Below are 19,726 nucleotides of genomic sequence, written 5' to 3'. Positions count from 1 at the left end.
AAGATCTCTTACTTACTTTTTTTTTTTGTGTGTGTGTGTGTGTGTGTGTGCCTTTATCTAATTTCTAGCCCATGCTTACAAGTTCTTTTCCTAATGAGTCCATGGTGACTTGCTTCAAGTCTAAGTTTCTGTTGACACCTGTCCTCACTAGTTGCAAATAAATTCAGAGCAACTTCATGAACTAAGGATTGTTATGTTGTTAGGAGGAGTAGATTTAAAGACAGGAAAATATAAGTTGAAGCAGATATTAACAGGGCACTTATACAAAATCCCATCACTTATGTCATGGCACTTCTAGGGATGCGCTTCAGAAAAATGCTCTTGGCTGAAGATATTTTTATACTTCTGGGCAAGAAATAATAGTTATCAAAACAAATAATTCCTTTAGATGTCACTGTGATGTATTTTTATCATACGAAGCATGAAGGTGCAGGAGAGAAAGGTTACTGAACTGTGAACTAATATATCACTCCCCAACCTGTACTTTCTTTGAGGTGCTGGAGAAAGTCATAGGAAAAAAGACATTGAAGTCATAAGCTAAAAAGAAAATGTATTCCTGGAGACAAGAATAAATTGAATATATTCTGAAAATTAGAAGATATTTCCTATGTAATCTTCCTTAGCGTGCTACCAGACATGGTGTATGCTTAATACATAATAATTCTAGCACTTGAATCTGGAAACAGAAAATTCAAAAAGTGAAACTAATTGTTTTTCAAATAGTTTAAACTCAAAATTAGATTAATGTACATTTTTTAAGTTCAATCCTACCAAGAAACAAACATAAAAAGAAAGTTTAATAAAATTTTGTTGCATTTTGATGATAATTTTGGTCATATTTACTAGTAATCTGTCTTTTAAAGTATCTATCATTTCTTCATGGTAAGAAATTTCAAAGGACTTTTCACTAACCTCCTTGAGATGCATACTGTACAACTGTACCTACAGACGTGAAACTGTGACCACTGCACCAGAAATCTTCACTCTTACATCACTGTAATTTACCACCATTGATGCAAAATGATTAGGAGGAACATTTTATATGTTACTAAGAAGGCAATAGGGGAAAATATAATGAGGCTAGTTAATAAAGAACATAAATCTGGGCTGGACAGATGGCTTAGCGTTTAAGGTACTTGCCTATTAAGCCAAAGGACCGAGGTTTGATTCTCCAGCATTTCCTTTTTTCTTTGTAGCTGAATTTTTTTTAACATATTTTGTTCATTTTTTATTTATTTATTTGAGAGCAACAGACACAGAGAGAGAGAGAATGGGCGCACCAGGGCTTCCAGCCACTGCAAACGAACTCCAGACGCGTGCGCCCCCTTGTGCATCTGGCTAACGTGGGACCTGGGGAACCGAGCCTCGAACCGGGGTCCTTAGGCTTCACAGGCAAGCGCTTAACTGCTAAGCCATCTCTCCAGCCCTGTAGCGGAATTTTTGAGATCGGTTCTTCCATCTCTTGCTATCTCTGCATGTCTCCATGTGTTTCTGTATCTGTTTCTCTTTTTCTCTCTCTAGAGTGTATTGATTGCACTGAGGGCATCACAGATCCAGCATAACCCTCCTCTTGGCGTGTTTGTATCTGCAAAACCCTCACCTTAGCGTAAATCACGTTCACAGCGGGGACACCAACTAATGCCCTACATATTCCTTCCCTCCTGTCACTGTAGTTTGTTGGGCTACCAGAGCACTGTGCATATTTTCAGAGCATCGTGCTGGTCAATTTGGAAGAGATTATTTTTTTGATCTAATAATATGTAAGGAACACATTAGAAAAATCCATTAAACTCAATCTTGAGGTTTAAGGCATTATTTAAAATTGTCAAACCCTTAGAAAATTCAAATAAATTCTTATATATCTTATATATCCTTGTTGGTTTATTAAGATGGCTTGCTACTTCAAGAAACAAACTCAGTGTTTTAAATTCTTCGTCAACCTTCAAATGAAAGGTTTTTATTTTTTCTGCATAGAAACATTCTAACCACATTTCTGCTTCAAAGATTTTAAAAAGTCTGACATCCAATTATAAATGGCTTCATTTATCAGAAGAAAACATTTTTGGGTAACATATTCACATATGGTAAAACTTGAGAGTGACACATCAAAGGTAATATTCTTTATGCATATTCTGAATATACAATATAAGTACATTTCCTCAGTCTATATAAGTAGGAAATGGTAATGACTCATTCACAGCAATCATTTTCTAGCTGACACTATATAAATGCTAATTGTTTATGAAACTGACAAAAATAGTTTCTAAATTGCTTTTGCATGTTGTAGTCAGTTCTAAATTACTTCGGGGAGGTTGGTTGCCTTTAGGGGGATCTGTTTATCGGGGTTAATGACAGGTGAATGAGGGAGAGCAGGGTTCCCCATACGAATGACAGGAAGATGTCGTACTGAAGAGAGGGCCAGACTTTGGGATGGGAGTGTGATATCCATTATGATTCAGAGCACATGGTCCTTGTAATGGTTAATGTTGATTTTTCAGTTTAACAGGATGTAACGTTATTTAGAAGAATCCCTGGGTTTCTCTGTGAGGGAGTTTCTAGATTTTATTAATGAGGCAGAAAGATACAACCTAGGACAGGAGAGATGGCATCGCAGCTAAGGCACTTGCCTTCAAAGCCAAAGGACCCAGGTTTGATTCCCCAGAATCCATGTAAGCCAGATGCACAAGGGGGTGCATGCCCCTAAAGTTCATTTGCAGTGGCTGGAGGTCTTGGCATGCCCCGTGCGCTCATTCTCTCTCTCTCTCTGTTTGTGTCAAATAAATAAAATAAGAAAAAGAAAATACAACCTAGCTGAGGGCAGTTTCATTCTGTGACCTGTGGTCTGGGACTGAATAAAGAGGAGAGAGCTGAACACCCGTCTGCGTACGTACACAATGACATCTGAGGTTGCTGCCATCATGCCCTCCTCATTACTTGCTACTGTATTTCCTGGAAACGTAATCCAAAATAAACCATCCCTCATGTTGCTTCTCGTCAGGCATTATAGTACAGAAGTGAGGAAAATAACTAACTTAGTTATCAAAACACAAAAAAACAAAGAAACAAACAAACAAAAATTCACCACAGGTTAAGGCTAGAAAACCAAAGCCCTATGGTTAGGAGCAGAAAAACCATCCTTTCCATTATACACACCAGGGTTGGCTCTTGCGTTGTCATGAATTCATAGAATATTTTTCTTTAGCGAGGAGTTAAATCAGGATGTGCCCCTACTTTATGGACTGTACTTATCTAGATGTGCTTATGGTGATGATTCATCTGGACTTTCTTCATATAGCAAACAGCTGCTTCTTCTTCTTCTTCTTTTTTCTTTTAAAGCTATAAATTTAAGATCTTCTTCCAGGCATGGTTTATTATCTACACTCATTCAAGGTGAAGCCAGGTCACCTCCATCTAGGTATGAAAGGCTCCATGGAAACTGTTTCTAAGTGAATCTTTCCCTCATTGACACCACACTTCTAGACCCTGCAATGTTAAAAAGTCACATAAAACTGTACTGTAATCACTTCTATCTCTGATTTTTCTATCCTGCGGACCTCACCAAATTGTGCTCAAATAACAACCAAGTAATTTATAGTTTTACAAGTGCATATGACCCAAGTTTGGCATTTTTTTTTGTTGTTCATTGTGAGTCTGGGAATACCACTAAAATTCAAATTCTCATTACATTTTCCCTGAAATCCAAATTACATGCTTACCCAAGAATTAACTTCTACACTCCTGATATTTTTTTGGATCACGTAAAGCCCCTACAATTTCTTTTGAAATTTCTTCCACAGTTCTTGCAAGAGAGCTAAAGAGCAAATGGTTTCAAACTAGCAATTCTGTTCCAAAGTGACTAAGGTGACTAGAAATATAAGCTGTCCTTACTTGGTTCAAATTGACTTTCCTATTGAACAATCAGTAAACAGATATGTCTCCCATTATCTACAAATAATAGACTTCTTGTAAAAGTACTGGACCAACAGCATCCTGGAGAGTAGGGGCTGTCTTCAGCCACAGACCATATAACTCTGTGGGAACCATGGGAACATTGTCTAAGACCACATCCACATTTGGTTTCTTTTTCTATTATTCTTTGTTCAACATGGTTTCTTCTTTTTATATTTTATTTATTTATTTTTATTTATTAGAGATAGAGAAAGGGGGAGAGAGAGAGAGGAGAGAGAGAGAGGGAGAGAGAGAGGGAGAGAGAATGGGCATGCCAGGGCCTCTAGCCACTGCAAACGAACTCCAGATGTATGTGCCAACATGTGCATCTGACTTACGTGGGACCTGGAGAATTGAACTGGGGTCCTTAGGCTTTGCAGGCATGTGCCTTAACCACTAAGCCATCTATCCAGTCCTCAAATTTAGTTTCTTAAGAGAGCAATGAAATTTATTTTCTCCTTTGTCTTGGATATGTTGAGCCTGTTATTTTGGCTCTTATAAGAACTTGATGCATTTGACGATACAACTAGTTAATATCATTAAAGGATATCAGTTGTCTTCAGTCTTACTTTTATTGAATCAGTTCTATTACCACAAACAGAAAACCATCTATCACTTGGAATGAGTACCGATTATAGAACCATTATTGGAGAGACTTTCATGATTCTGAAGTGATTCACTTGGTTCAAAGGAAATTTCTGGTGAGGAAAGATGAATGTCTTAAGAAAAAAACACATAATGAAATGATTCTGGGGGAATTGTGCACACACACAGAAAATACGATTATAGGATATGTATGTTTTAGCCGGGAGTTATGGTGCACGCCTTTAATCCTAGCACTCAGGAGGCCGAGGTAGGAAGATCACCATGAGTTCAAGGCCACCCTGAGACTACATAGTGAATTCCAGTCAACCTGGGCTAGAATGAGACCCTACCTTGGCAGAAAAAAAAGGGGGGGGGATAAAAATTAAACTAAACAAAAGAGAATATGTATGTTTATTTTTATTGTGCTGCTACTCTAATATAATAGGAATTCAAAGTAGTATCCACTTATTTAACTCTAAGCATCTTTTTTTTTTATCTATTTTTGGTCTAATAAAATAGATGTTAAGAGACCTGGCAACTACAACAGGAAGAAAACAACAGCACACATACACAAAAGAAAAATGACATGTTTGAAGGGACAGATATGTGAATTATCTTGATCTTGGTAACTATGTTTTCAATGTAACAAAGGATTCAACTTCTGAAATGTAAATATATGCATTATAAAATATTTTATTTACTTAAGAGAGAAACTAAAAGGCAGATAGAGTGAGAGTGAACAACACACACACACACACACACACACACACACACACACAGAGAGAGAGAGAGAGAGAGAGAGAGAGAGAGAGAGAGAGAGTATGAGCACACCAGGGCTTCTAGCCACTGCAAACAAACTCTAGACAGATTAGGCACCTTGTACATTTGGCTTATGTTGATACTGAGGAATTGAACTGGGTCCTTAGGCTTCTTAGCACTGTAACCACTAATCCATCTCTCCAGCCCCAATACATTCACTTTTTACTTGTTAATAATCCTTAATGAGGTTGGAAAATACCTGTCAAAAGAAAGCTTGAAATGCATGCTCAAACACATTTTTATTTTAAATTCAAAGATGATTTTGACAGCATCTTTTCTAGATGATGTGTGATAGGAAAGACTATATGAAAGTTGGGATGCATACACGTGTACAGAACCTTTAGAAGGAGTTTTCTTGGGAAAATGAGTAATGACAGGGTAAGATAAGACCTAGGCTTTTGGCTAATTCAAATCACTATGGGGGAAAGTGGTTGTTTTTGAAAACAATAGTGTACTTTAAAGCAAGCTATATAATTTGGGAACTATAATTTGAATAAACTGAGATGTGGTAAGCTGATTGTCAGAGGGGTGCGTTGTGAAACTCCAGTGTCCAGACAGAGGACATTCCACTCATTAGCTGACAACAGAGATGGTTTCCTGCAAAAGACCTTCACACTAGGGGTCAGTCAACATGCCACTGTAGACAGAGAAGGGACATCTGTGGGCACTTCCCAGTCTGATGAGCTAATGAAGACTGACAGGGACGGGAGGCATGCTCTTCTGCGGTAAAGCCGCTAGTAAGAGATGAGAAGGAGGAGGATAGCAGCAGCAGTGATGGGAGCAAGCGAAGGTTATGTGGGGCACATATGATCAAAATTTAGTGTTTATGCATGAAAGATTAAAAAAAAAAAACATTAAGCCAGGCATGTTGGCACATGCCTTTAATCCCAAAACTCAGGTGGTTGGGGTAGAAACATCTCTGTGAGTTCAAGGACAGCCCAGGCATCAGCCTGGGATAGACCCTATCTTGAAATCAATAACAACACAAACAAACAAACAAAAAAACTGAGGTTATTTATCACCATATGTATATATTTAGGTTGGGAATTTATTGCAATTATAGTAAAACAAATTAATGTATATGTAACACTCATGTACAAACATACATGAGCATCACACACACATACCCACCAAACAAAAAGAACTCTGAAATTAACATGCTCATGGAAGTAAACCTAATTAAGCTCACCGAGTTACCTCCTTCCCCAAAAGATATGGAGCTAGAAGGACTAATTAGAAAGTAGAATTGGAACAGCTATAGTAGGAGAAGAATAAGAAAAAAAAAAAGGGCAAATATGATCAAAATACCTGATATCTCTATATATGCAATTTTAAAAAGTACTGATGTGGGAGAAATTTCTATTTTAATAGCTTGTTTTTCTATGTAAGGAAATTATTTTTAATTTTTTTAAATTAATTAATTATTTATTTATTTGAGAGCGACAGACACAGAGAGAAAGACAGATAGAGGGAGAGAGAGAATAGGCGCGCCAGGGCTTCCAGCCTCTGCAAACGAACTCCAGACGCCTGCGCCCCCTTGTGCATCTGGCTAACGTGGGACCTGGGGAACCGAGCCTCGAACCGGGGTCCTTAGGCTTCACAGGCAAGCGCTTAACCACTAAGCCATCTCTCCAGCCCTAAATTTTTTTATTAATTAGTTTTGTATTCAGCAATTACAGTCAGTTTGGTACCATTATTAGACTCATCTGTGACCTACCCCCTCCCCGTTGGCCCCTCTTTGTTGAGGTATATGGGTCGTGCATTGTGGAGTTAGCCTACAGTTATGGGTAAGATAAACGCCATCATACCTCAAAAGGTCCCTGGTTGAAACTAAGAAAAATTGGCGAAACAAGCAAGGGTGCTGTTTTCCTGATGAACCAAATACCAGCACAAGGGGGAAGGAGACCAACACAGAGAAAAATCAACACCTACCAAGTCAGAGAGCCAGAGCCCCAGAGGCCCCCAACACCTCATCACTGAAGCAGACCAAAAATGAACCCAACATGGCTCAGGGAAATATTTTATGTTTTTTAAAAATATCTTACAGTTTGTATTATATAACATCCTTCATTTTAAATTCACACCTGAATATTATATTTTTTGTCCCTGTGTTGTTGGACTATAATGCTACACAATTTTTTAAATCTGAAATTTTAAATGTATTTAAAATTAATATATGAAATATTTACTGCACTTGCTTCATAAAACAAATGGAAGCACATTACAGGTTTGAACGTTTTCATAGTGTCAAATATAAAGATGTTAGTTTTGAAGTAAAAGTTAAATAGGAAAATTTCCTTTCTTAATGCTTTTTACAGTATTGATTTTTAATATTTTTCAGTATTCAGTTCAAAGTCATAGGAGAGTGCTTGACACATCCTAGATGATTAATAAGAATTGAACAAGCAAAGATCATACTTTTATGGGCTGGGCAGATGGCTCAGTGATTAAAGGCACATTGTCACCTGCCAGCCTGGGTTTGATTCCCCAGTGCCCACCTAGAGCCAGATGCACAACGTGGCTGGTGCACATGTGTGGAGTTTATTTGCAGCACAGAGAGGCCCTGGTGAACCCATTCTCTCCCTTCTCCTCTCACTCTGCTTGTGAGTAAATTAAAAGAAAATAAATATCTAGATTTTGGCCAGTGACCCAATATCAAAATAAAAGAACAGAACAAAATTCGGCATGTAAAACACTTTTTGGGTAGATGAAATCCAGCTTACTCTTGGGCAAGGCTTGAGCCTCTTCCTGCTGAACATGCCACTTGCACGGTTTCTCCCCCTCAATGCTGGGACCTTCTCTGTGGAACCCCAGCATTGAGATTGTCAGCCAACTGCCCTGCTTGTTGCTACTTAGAATGCTTGCAGATGGCTCAGAAACCCCAACTTTCTGGTTACTTGGTAAAAAGAGTCAAACAAATTCACAGCAGGTTATGAGACCCAACTGAGCTAAGCACATCGCCGCCCAGGGACTTAGAGAGTGACAAAAATAACACAAACACATGATTCCCTGTCTCGAGTGCCAAGGGTGCTTTGTCTCTGGACCAGTAGTGTTTTGTCACCTGCTAGGACCCATGAATGATTAACAGAGGAAAACATCAATGTTTCATTCTTTTCAGTGTGCAGAGCTCGCATCTGCCTCCTACGCTAAATCTACTTCTAAATGTTTTATAATGTTGATGCTACTACAGAAGATGACATTATTTCAAGACATTACATTCTAAACTGATGTATAACAATATAAGTGTGCATTTATTAATGAAGACGTGTGATCTTTGGATATATGTATACGTTTTTTATACACACATGCCACACACACACACACACACACACACACACATACATATATATATATATATATATATAACATCATTTCTTTCTTATAGAATCTGAAATGTTACTTCTTTGTGGTGAAAAGGTATAACATCTTCTCATTTTGTGAAATATAAACTCATGTGTGTCATTTGGAGGACAATTTCAGGTGGGTTCTTTGAGGCGAGTTCTTTCATTTGCCAGCAGGTGAACAGCTTCTGACTTGCAAGTCCCTGCCTTCCTTCTTGTCCCAGGCACACTGGGATTACAGATATGTACTTCTGTGTTTTGCTTTAATGTGGGTGCTGAGGATCCAATTCTGGTCTTCACACTTGCGCTGTGTGGTTGGTTGAATGTCCCCAAATAGACTCAGGGGTTTTCACTAAAAAGCTTGTCTCCGGCTGCCTGGATGGAGGAGGTGTCACTGGGGGCAGATCCTGGAGTCTAGCCCTAAGGACTTGGGGGAGGATTTGATTTCTAGCCTAAGGTATGCAGCGTGAAGTCTGCCGGGCTCTGCCTTCTGGTGCTCCCTTATGGTGCTGCATAGATTTGTGAAAGGGGGCCGGTTTCTTCCACTGTCACGGAACTTTCCCTGGATCTGTAAGCATGACATCCATCCCAATCCTCCCATAAATTGTGTCTGATGCTCATCCCAGCAATGTGAAGCTGACTACAACACATGGCAGATGCTTTATCCAGTGAGAGATCCCCTCCACCATTGACTAGAATGTCTTACTTTTTAACTATAACACTATCCCTTGAAGAACTTTCCCCTATGTCCCTGCCCTTGCAACCATGCTCCCCAAGCTCTGGTAACCATCATTCTCCTCTGAACTTCTTTAACATTGACTTTTACAATCCTTGTCTAAATGAGAACATATAGCTCTCATTTTTCTGTGTCTGGTTAATTCCACTTACTGATCTCCATCCATGTTAAGGCGCATGACAGGAATTTATTCTTCATAGTCCTATATGAATATGTACCACATTTTTTAGTCCATTGTGGATGAATGTTCTATGCTTTCTCTGGGATGCTGTGAATGCAATTGTTACAAGAAAGAGCATGCAGTTGACTTTACGTACTGACTTCAGTTCATCTGTCTACATACCCAGCGGTGGGTTTACCAGTGTCAGCGGCATTTGTAGGATTCTTTTGTGTTTGTTTGTTTTTGTTCTTTGAAATAGCGTCTCACCCTATCCAAGACTGAGTCAGAACTCACTCTGTAGTTCCAGGCTGGCCTTGAACTCACAAGTGATCCTCCTATCTCTGCCTCCCTAGTACTGAGATTAAAGGCATGTGCACCATGCACAGCTTATTTTTAATTCTTTTTAAAATTTAATTTATTTTTAATTATTTGATATGGACATATTTTGTATGTAAACATCACATGTTGGGACCATCCTTTCCCTCCTCCCTGTACCTTTTCTGAAGAGGCCTTCCTCACTGGCGATGTGGATCAACCCCATGGGGATTGTGGGTCATGCATTATGGGAAGATTCTTAGTTTTTTTTTTTTTTTTAAGAAGCCTGTATGTTGTTTACATTCCCACCCACAGTAAGCAAGGTGTCCCTGTACTCCACAACTTCTCCCACAGTTGTTATCTCGTACTTTTGCTAATAGCCATTCTTAGTGAAGTGACATATCTCATTGAGGTTTTGATTTGTATTTTACTAATAATTATTCATGTTGAACATTTTTACATATGCTCATCCCCATTGGTATGTCTTACTTACAGAAATGTCTATCTTATTTATTTTTATTTATTTATTTGTAAAGAGAGAGAGAGAAGGAGGGAATCTGTATGACAGGGCTGCCAGACATTGTAAACAAACTTCAGAAACATGTACCACCTTGTGCATCTGGATTACGTGGGTCGTGGGGAATTGAAGCCGGATCCTGTGGCTTTGCTGGCAAGCACCTTAACCACTAAGTCATATCTCTAGTCCATATTTTCATAATATCCACTTATTCATTTGGCTCTGAGTTTGAAGAGTTCCTTGTCAATTCTACATGCCAACATCTTGTTTTAAACACCTCTCTTCTATCCTATGGGTTGACTATCTACTCTGTTGATTGATTCTTTGGCTGATTTTCAATTTTATACAATCATGTTTGTCTATTTTGTATTCTGGGCTTTTGAGAGCTTTCCATATTCTTGCCTACATAAACACCCTCATGCATTTTCCTTATACATTAGATCATAAGTTAAGACCTATGTTTGAATCACTAATACATTTTGAGTTGATTTTTGTCACTAGTCAGAGATAGAAGTCTACTTTCTTCTTTTTACGGGTATGAGTTCAATTTTTCCAGCACCATATGTTGAAAAGGCTTGCTGGTAGATATGCTGGTTTACTTCTGGTATATGTATTTTGTTTCACTGTCTTATACATTGTCTTTGATGCCAATAAAACCCTGATTTGATTATTTGAACTCGACAGCATATTTTGAAGTCTGATAGTGTAATACATCACTTATTCTTCTGGTTGAAGGAATTAGTTTTTGTGGATTTGTGTTTATTCAGTGGGTATTATATGAATTTTCATATTGTTTATTCTAGTTTTCACAAGAGAATCCCTTTCAGAATAGAATCACATTATACTTAGAGAAGATTTGGTTAATGTTGACAATTGAACAATATTGGATATCTACTCTACGAACACAGAATGTCTGTGATCTTCAATTTCTCTCATTACTATTTTGTACTTTTTGTTACAGAAGATTTTTTTCATCATTAGTTAAATTTAAAGTAACCAACATTGTTTAAATTATAAAGCTCTCTCTGTGATTTATGAGCCTATCAGTTATCAATTCTGGATCAAAATTAGTAACTCTAACTGAATGTTTGTATTTCAAGATTGTCAGGGTTAAAGTACAATTGTGATCTCTAAGCCATCTCTCCAGTCCAATCTCATTTCCCTATTGATGTGTTTCCTTCACATTAAAGCTGGTATAAAAACTTAGCATTAAAAATAGTGCCTTACAGCTTTACTTTCCAAATACATTTGGGTCATATTTCAACACAAGACTGAAGTAGGTTTCACCACAGAAATTTTTCTGTAGGGCATATGCACCTCTGTAGGAGAAGATAGCATAACAGGCAAAGCAGTACATGATGGTACCACTGTATCTGACTGTACGTTTCAAATGCTGTATGAGCACATCACATGGTGGTACCACTATATCTGACTGTACGTTTCAAATGCTGTATGAGCACATCAACCTGATAACAAAAAGCTCCAAATCTGAGTGGGATAGACATAGCTTTGATTTCAAGACCAATAGCAGTCTGTTTTACTCACACAAAATACATCATTTTCCAAAGAGTTAAAAAAAACATCTTATTACCCTTGAATTTTCTTTGGAAACATATAGCAAGATAAACAGCAGCAATCTTGACACAACTATCCAAATACCTGGGTGATTTTTTTTTTTTTTTGGAGAAATTTGTGATAGAATAGCATTCTAGAATTATCCTGGAAAAGATGACCAGTTCATTAGAAGAACAATTGGTAGATTTCATGAAACTTCTTCTGAAAGTTCTCCACTGGGCTTGAGGGATAGATTAACAATTAAGGGACTTGCCTATGAAACCTAAGGACCCAGGTTCGAATCCCCAGGACCCATGTAAGCCAGATACATAAGAGGGCACATGCGTCTGGAGTTTGTTTGCAGTGGCTGCCAGCCCTGGCACTCCCCTTCTCTCTCTTTTCCTCTCTCGCTTGCTCTCTCTCAAATAAAATAAATCATAATACAATTTTTAAAAAAGTTCCCTAACAAGTCCTTGTGCATTGTGTTTGAAGTTTACATCTGGTTTTGTTCTATACAAGTGTTTATGCCTATAATGAGCGCTTAAAGTGGGCTTCATGAGAAGTCACTACAGGGAGGCAATGACTTCAGTTATGTCACATCACCTGATAAGTAACAATACATAATGTTTTATAATTCTGAGATCATACCATGAAAGGAGGCTAGGAATTCAATGATTTCAACACAGATTCTTGTAACATCCAATCTTTCTTTGCTAAACAGAATTAGGTCCTTTAAAATACGCTATGTTCCATTATACTTGAGTCCACTTAATGGATATATTTTCTATTAATTCCATGCAAATGTTTAAGTTAATTTTGCTATCAGTTTAGATTAAACATAGTATTGAAAAGATAAAACTGTGTTGCTTTATAGCCTGTCCTGATTTTCCCTTATGTTGTTACCTTTTCATTGCTGGTACAATGCACACAACTAAAAGCAGCTGATGGGAAAAAATGTTTTTATTTTGGCTTACAGTCTCCAGGGGAAGCTCATTGATGGTAGGGGAAAGGATGACACAATCAGAGCCTGGGTATTACCTCCTTGGTAACATCAGGTAGAAAAGAGCAGCAGGAGAATGAGCTAAACTCTAGCAAGTGGCAATTGACTATAACACCCATAATCCCACCCCCAACAACAAGCCTCCCCCAGAAAGCTGTGAATCAAGCATTCACTCAGAATGAATAACTTTATGGGAAACATCAAATGCAAACCATGTCACATATTCGTTTTTTAAAAAAATTGTTTTATTATTTATTTGAGAATGACAGAAAGAGAAAGAGAGAGAGAGAGAGAGAGAGAGAGAGAGAGAGAGAGATAGAGAATGGGTGCACCTGGACCTCCAGCCACTGCAAATGAACTCCAGATGCTTGTGCCACCTTGTGCGTCTGGCTTATGTGGGTCCTGGGGAACTGAGCCTTGAACCAGGGTCCTTAGGCTTCACAGGCAAGAGCTTAACCACTAAGCCATCTCTCCAGCCCCACATTGCCTTATTCTTATTATTACATTACCTTAATTTACATTAGTATGGCACAATCATCAAAATGAAATAATATTCAATATATTCTTATTCATCAGTGACCATAATTTATTAATTGATTAATATTTTTTGCTTAATCCTATATTTTTTCTGTTTTGGAATTTTATTCAGGTCATACCACTGATATTTATTTCCTTTTGTTTCTTTATATTTCCCTTGGTTGTGACTATTTCTTAGACTTTTCTTGTCTTCTTGTCTTAGCTGTTCAAGGTCATCAAACCTTGAATGTTTTGAAGAATGCTGGTGAAACATGATATGGATTTTAGATCTATCTGATGGTTTCCTCATGATCACACTTGGTGTCAGTATAGCTGGAAGGAAGGCCACGAGGCAGGTTAATTTTTCTCTTGTGGTAATAAAGGTAGCCAGCACTAGGATAAGCCAGCACCATGATGCTGACCTTGGATCTGGACTGAGGTAGACCGTCGGCTACACTGTAATATCATTTTCCCTCATCCTCTCCTTTCTGAAAATAAGTCACCAACGACCATGGATATCTCACACTTGAGGATTGTGGACTTACATACCACGTTCTTTTCTTTTTCTTCTTTTTAAAAGTTAATATAATTACAGAATATTTTGTACAGTTACATCATGGGTCAGTACCCTCTTCTCTCATCCCTGCCCCCATACCACTTTCTTGAGGACAGACTAACTATACAAATTTGGATTTTTTTCTGCACAGAATATTTGTCCATTTGTTAGTTGTTTATTCAATCAACCATTTATTTTGCCACATTAAAAAAAAACTGGAAAAAGTGCAGTATTATATGCTTTATAATATTCTGAAGCATAGGTTGGAAAGATCTGCTAATTGACTGGATTCAATTCTAAAAGTTTAAATTTCTAGAAAAGCCATTTGTCCAAACACACAAAGTAATATTAAATGTTTACATTGCAATGTCCACAAGACATAAGCTGAAAAAGATAATACACTGAGTAATAAAGTAAACATACATTTAAGGTCAATATTTCTTCAAGAAAAGTACCAGTAGGGTTCTTACTTAAATAAATATAATTAATAACTTTTCTGAATATGACAGTAGTGTTCATACACATATGTATTAATTGTTCATTATAATTTTTAAAATATAGAAAGTACAATATTATGATTGGAGAGATGGCTTAGATATTAAGGGACTTGCCTTCAAAGCCCAGGAACACAGGTTCAATTCTCCAGGACCCATGTTATTCAGATGTACAGCAGGGTACATGATTCTGGAGTTCATTTGCAGTGGCTACAGGCCCTGGCATTCCCATTCTCTCTCTATCTGCCTCTTTCTTTCTCTTTCTCTCTCAAACAATAATAGTAATAAAATTAAAAGTACAATGTCAAAGTAATGAAATTCATTGTGTGTGTATGTATATATGTGTGTGTTCATGCTCATGTGTGTAGAAGTGCGTATGTGAGGGTGCATGCATGTGGAGGTCAGGGATCAACTCTGTCATTTTTCTGGTGCTATCAACCTTGTTTGATACAGTATCTCTCACTGTCTTGGAATTCAGTACGTAGGCTAATATGGTTGGCCAGTGAGCCCCAGAGATATGCCTGTCTCCACCTCCCTCAGGGCTGGGATGGAAGCTCCTGCCTGGCATTTTTATGAGGCTTTGGGGGGTTGAACTCAGGTCCTCATGCTTGCTAGGCAAGCACTTCACCAACTGCTTTATTGACTTAGCCCTGATATTTACTTTTAAAAACCAATTGTATGGTGTTTTTTTTTTAATTTTAATTTTCTACATTGATTGCTTTATTAATTGTTGAAATTTACTTTAGAACCTATGCAATATGCACATTCCTGTTATATTAAGTAAAATACAAAGTATATAATATAGGAAGTGTTTTATATATTGTAAAACAACAATGTGATTAGTTTTGATGTGGGATGCAAATCTTATTTAAGTGCTCAGGGAAAAAATGATGTGGTTAGGTAGTTTTCAGACAATGACCAAGGAAGCAAAAAGATGTTGGGTACTAAAGGTTGACACAGGATTGATTAACACGCAAATCCTTATTTTACCAGATTTCTTTGCCACTTCAAGAAGCCCATTTTAAATGATGAGATCAGGCCACACGGTAACTGAAGAGAAATATGCCAGAAGGCTGATGGATAAAGGAGTGCATGAAAAGAGGCACACTTTCGAAAAACCAAGATGTTAAAAGAGGACTTTCCAGCAATTTCAGTTACACAAGTAAGACTATACATGCTTGGCTAAAATAATTTAGTATCAATTATATCCATAAGCTTTTGACTGCACAAAGTCAGAAGTCATACCTCCTATTTTAAAAGATAATAAAACTACTCTTAAAGATTTTACCATTATTTTGACTTCACATCTTTTAAGCCCTTGGGACTTTTTTTTTTTTTTTTTTGCCAGCATCCATTATAAAGCCAGTACACCATTTCACTGAACAAAATCTCTAAAAGGCACTAAGCCAGCTAATATGTTACCTAGCACAGGGATTGCATGATGAAATATACCGCAGGCTCAAACTACAAACTACTTGTGTCTCAATAATGTCACAGTGCTTTATGACCCGGCATGCTAAAATTCAATCTGAAATGTATTTACTTATAGTCCCGGCAACCTGGGAAAGCAGCAAATTGCTCTATGTTCTCTTCTGATATGTCTGGGGAGTTAGTCTGGTCTTGGCCATAGATTCTTACAGAGGTGTTATTTTTGTATTATGGGAGGCTTACAGCTACACTCTGCCAAACCGGAATACAAGTCACCTGCACGCCCAAAACATCGCGCAGGGATTGTTTACTTAATTCTCAAAGCTTGAAGGAAAACCTCAAGAGATCCTCAGATCACCTGGGAGCACAGCGCAGCTGCAGACAGGATAATAACAAGCAGCCAAGCATCTGCTGAAATCAATAGATTGAACTTTTTACAGCCCTCTGCGCCACATGCTCACCACAACACACTGTCCTTTCTATTCAAACCCACAGCTTCTCCAGTCAGGGTCACCGGCTCAGAGCAACGCAATTTCCTCAAGCTGAAGATGGGTGTGCAAGTGCTTACCTGACTCACAGGCAAATGTCTTTGACGTTTCGTCATGAAAGATAATGGCCACTGCGTGTTTCTTTGTCTCTCGGGGCAGTCTGGTTATATTTTTGATGTTGTGCAGTTCAGTTACCTTGAGAGAGAAAAACATTTTATTTTTTTTTTTAAATTTTTAGTTTTCGAGGTAGGTTCTCACTCTAGCTGAGGCTGACTTGGAATTCACTATGTAGTCTGAGGCTGGCTTCGAACTCACAGCATTCCTCCTACATCTGCCTCCTGTGTTCAAGGATTAAAGCAATGCACCACCGCACTTGGTTATTTTATTTTTTAATATGGAACCAATATTGTTATTTGTATAAGCAACATTTGCATAGAACATTGCATATCTCAACAATTACCAAATAAACTGTCTTAATTGAATTAAACAAGCTTTTAAAGATGGCATTTTAATATCCAATATTAAAATTTATTTTATTTTATTTTTATTTGAGAGAGAGAGAGAGAGAGAGAAAGTATAAATGGGTGTGCCAGGGTCTTCAGATGCTGCAAATGAACTCCAGATGCATAAGCCATCTTGTGCATCTGGCTTATGTGAGTCCTGGGGAATCAAACCTTGGTCCTTTAACTTCACAGGCAAACACCTTAACGATTAAGCCATCTCTCTGGCCCTAATTTTCCATTTTTATCATCTTTATTTTTGTACATATGTTTTACATTTTGACCAAATATGCAACACGTTAGCCTTCTTTAGACTCCTCATTTTTTTTTTTTTTTTTTTTTAGTGCTGGGATCAAGCACATGCTAGGCAAGCAACCTAGCAGATGGTCTATAATGCAGTTCTCAAAAAAATTATGCCATTATCACCACCACCTTCAATATTTTCTAGTCAGTAATTGGACTAATTTCTAATTAGCATTATCCAAATCAAATAAAGAACAAAATATAAGGTTTCTCATTAGGCTTTCAATTTTGGTCACACTTTATATTGTTTACTATAGTTTGAAATGTGCAATTATTTATTGCACTTTTTGTAATGTATTACACAATTTTGTAATGTAATGTATTTTTGTACAATATTATGGAGAATAGCTTCATGGAATTTGCTTTTATTAAAGATGTATCCCAAACAAGCAATAATAGGGGTGATATAAAGAGAATTTTCATTAAATATCTGTTGAATACTAATTAAATTCTGATTCTTGTTTTACCCCAAACACCCACTCACCATACAAGTTTCTGATAGGACTACAACCTCAAAATATTTGGCACCTTTTTATGAACCAAGATGAATTTTGACATTTAAACTCCCAATTCATTGAAAAGAAAAGTTTTGGGGGCTGGAGAGATGGCTTAGCGGTTAAGCACTTGCCTCTGAAGCCTAAGGACACCCGTTCAAGGCTCGGTTCCCCAGGACCCACATTAGCCAGATGCACAAGGGGGCGCACACATCTGGAATTTGTCTGCAGTGGCTGGAAGTTCTGGTGCGCCCATTCTCTCTCTCTGCCTTTTTCTCTGTCGGTTGCTCTCAAATAAATAAATAAAAATAAACCAAAAAAATTTAAAAAAAAAAAAGAAAAGTTTTGGAATGAGTGTGCCAAACAGTTTCACAAGCAACACTACAGAACGTTGGACTAATGAGTGCGAGATTTCTGACACCAGGGGAAGTCGAGGAGGTTAAGACTGAGAGGTCGGCTCGCAGCAGGTGTTGGCGCTGTAATTTCATCCCATTAGATTCGTATAGCCAATCCATCAGTGTGGAAGTGGCCTTCTTTAATCTTAGTATCTTTGGGATTTTGAAAGCCATCTACACATTAAACTTAGTATACATTTTGGTAATATTCTTACAAGATTCTAAGTACCCGAATGAGTATTATCTTTGTGTGATAGATAAAACTTGCCTGAGTTCCCATTATGCTAAGTTAATAGACATAGGTCAAGTTACAACCTTGGTGGGTATTTTGCCCAAAATTAGTCTTGTCAAGGTCATTGAAAATATGTTGGTGAACAAGTAATACAGATCTTATATAAACATTGCTATATTTCACTTTATAAGATAAAATTACTCTTGACTTCATCAGAAAATTCTATAACATTTGAAAAGATATCAAGCTCACATATGCAGATGAAAAGCTTCTCACTTTGTAAAATTTATTTGTCAGAGAAAGAAATGGGCGGGGGCGGGGGGAGAATGGGCACACCAAGGCCTCTAGCCAGCGCAAATGAACTCTTCACACATGCCACCTTGTGCATCTGGCTTACGTGGGTACTGCGAAATCAAACCTTCTGCTTTCTTTAACTTTGCCAGCAAATGCCTTACATTCTAAGCGATCTCACCAGCCTGTAGTTTCTCAATTAAAAATAAATTAATTCAGTTTTTATATATGTACATAGAGTCATATGCTAATAATCCCTTCCCATTAACTCCTTCTTACTGCCTCACCATCTCTTTCCACTGAAACCCTTCATTCCAATAAGTCCCTCTTCTTTTTGATGCAGTCTTAATAACTTTACTATTTCTGGGATAAATACCCAATAAGAAGCATCTCAGAGGATAAGAGGTTAAGTAGAAATCCATTCTAGCAGGAAAGCATAGGAGGAATCCTGAGTTCCCTTATCACCTTAGTTGTGTGGAAGCAGTGGGAGGACGAATTTAAACACATGAGTCTATAGGAAAAATTTTACACTTAAACCGTTTCATTATATATCTCTGAGCTATACAGATTCATGGCCATCTCATGATTCAAAATGTACTCATTTCAGCTTCAGTAGCTTATTATTTACTTATTTGTATGGTGAACGAGATAGAGTGAGAATAGGCACATCAGGGCCTCTAGCCAGTGCTAATAAAATCCAGATGCATGTGCCACTTTAGGTGTCTGGTTTTACTTGGTACTGGGGAATCAAACTTGGGTCATTAGGCTTTGTAGGCAAGTGCCTTAACCACTGAATACTCTCTCTAGCCCCTCACTCCAACTTTAAAAGTCCCAGTAATCTTTCCAATTCTGACACTGTTCAAAAGCCCTGAGTCTAAAGTCTCATCTAAGACTCAATGTTGTCTCTTAGGTAGGGTACCATAAAATCAAACCACAAGATACATATTTCTAGCAGATAATGGCACAGAATAAGTATCCATTACAACAGGGAGAAGTGGAGTTATATGAAGGAAAGAGTGGGCCTAAGCAAGACCAAAATCCTTCAAGGCAAACA

At 37.7% G+C, this 19,726-nt stretch overlaps 1 protein-coding gene across 1 annotated transcript in view; it reads right to left on the bottom strand.

The window, feature by feature from the left end:
- Dok6 (docking protein 6) overlaps positions 1 to 19,726 on the bottom strand; it is a 394,737-nt gene that overhangs the window by 214,087 nt on the left and 160,924 nt on the right. The window contains exon 4 of the mRNA XM_004654811.2: positions 16,538 to 16,652. Coding sequence (XP_004654868.2) covers positions 16,538 to 16,652 — 115 coding nt within the window. The remainder of the gene's footprint in view (positions 1 to 16,537; positions 16,653 to 19,726) is intronic.

The sequence above is a fragment of the Jaculus jaculus genome, chromosome 15, assembly GCF_020740685.1.
Source record: "Jaculus jaculus isolate mJacJac1 chromosome 15, mJacJac1.mat.Y.cur, whole genome shotgun sequence".
NCBI lineage: Eukaryota > Metazoa > Chordata > Mammalia > Rodentia > Dipodidae > Jaculus > Jaculus jaculus.
The sequence above is the reverse complement of the archived record's forward strand: the minus strand, read 5'-3'. Positions and strand labels throughout refer to the sequence as shown.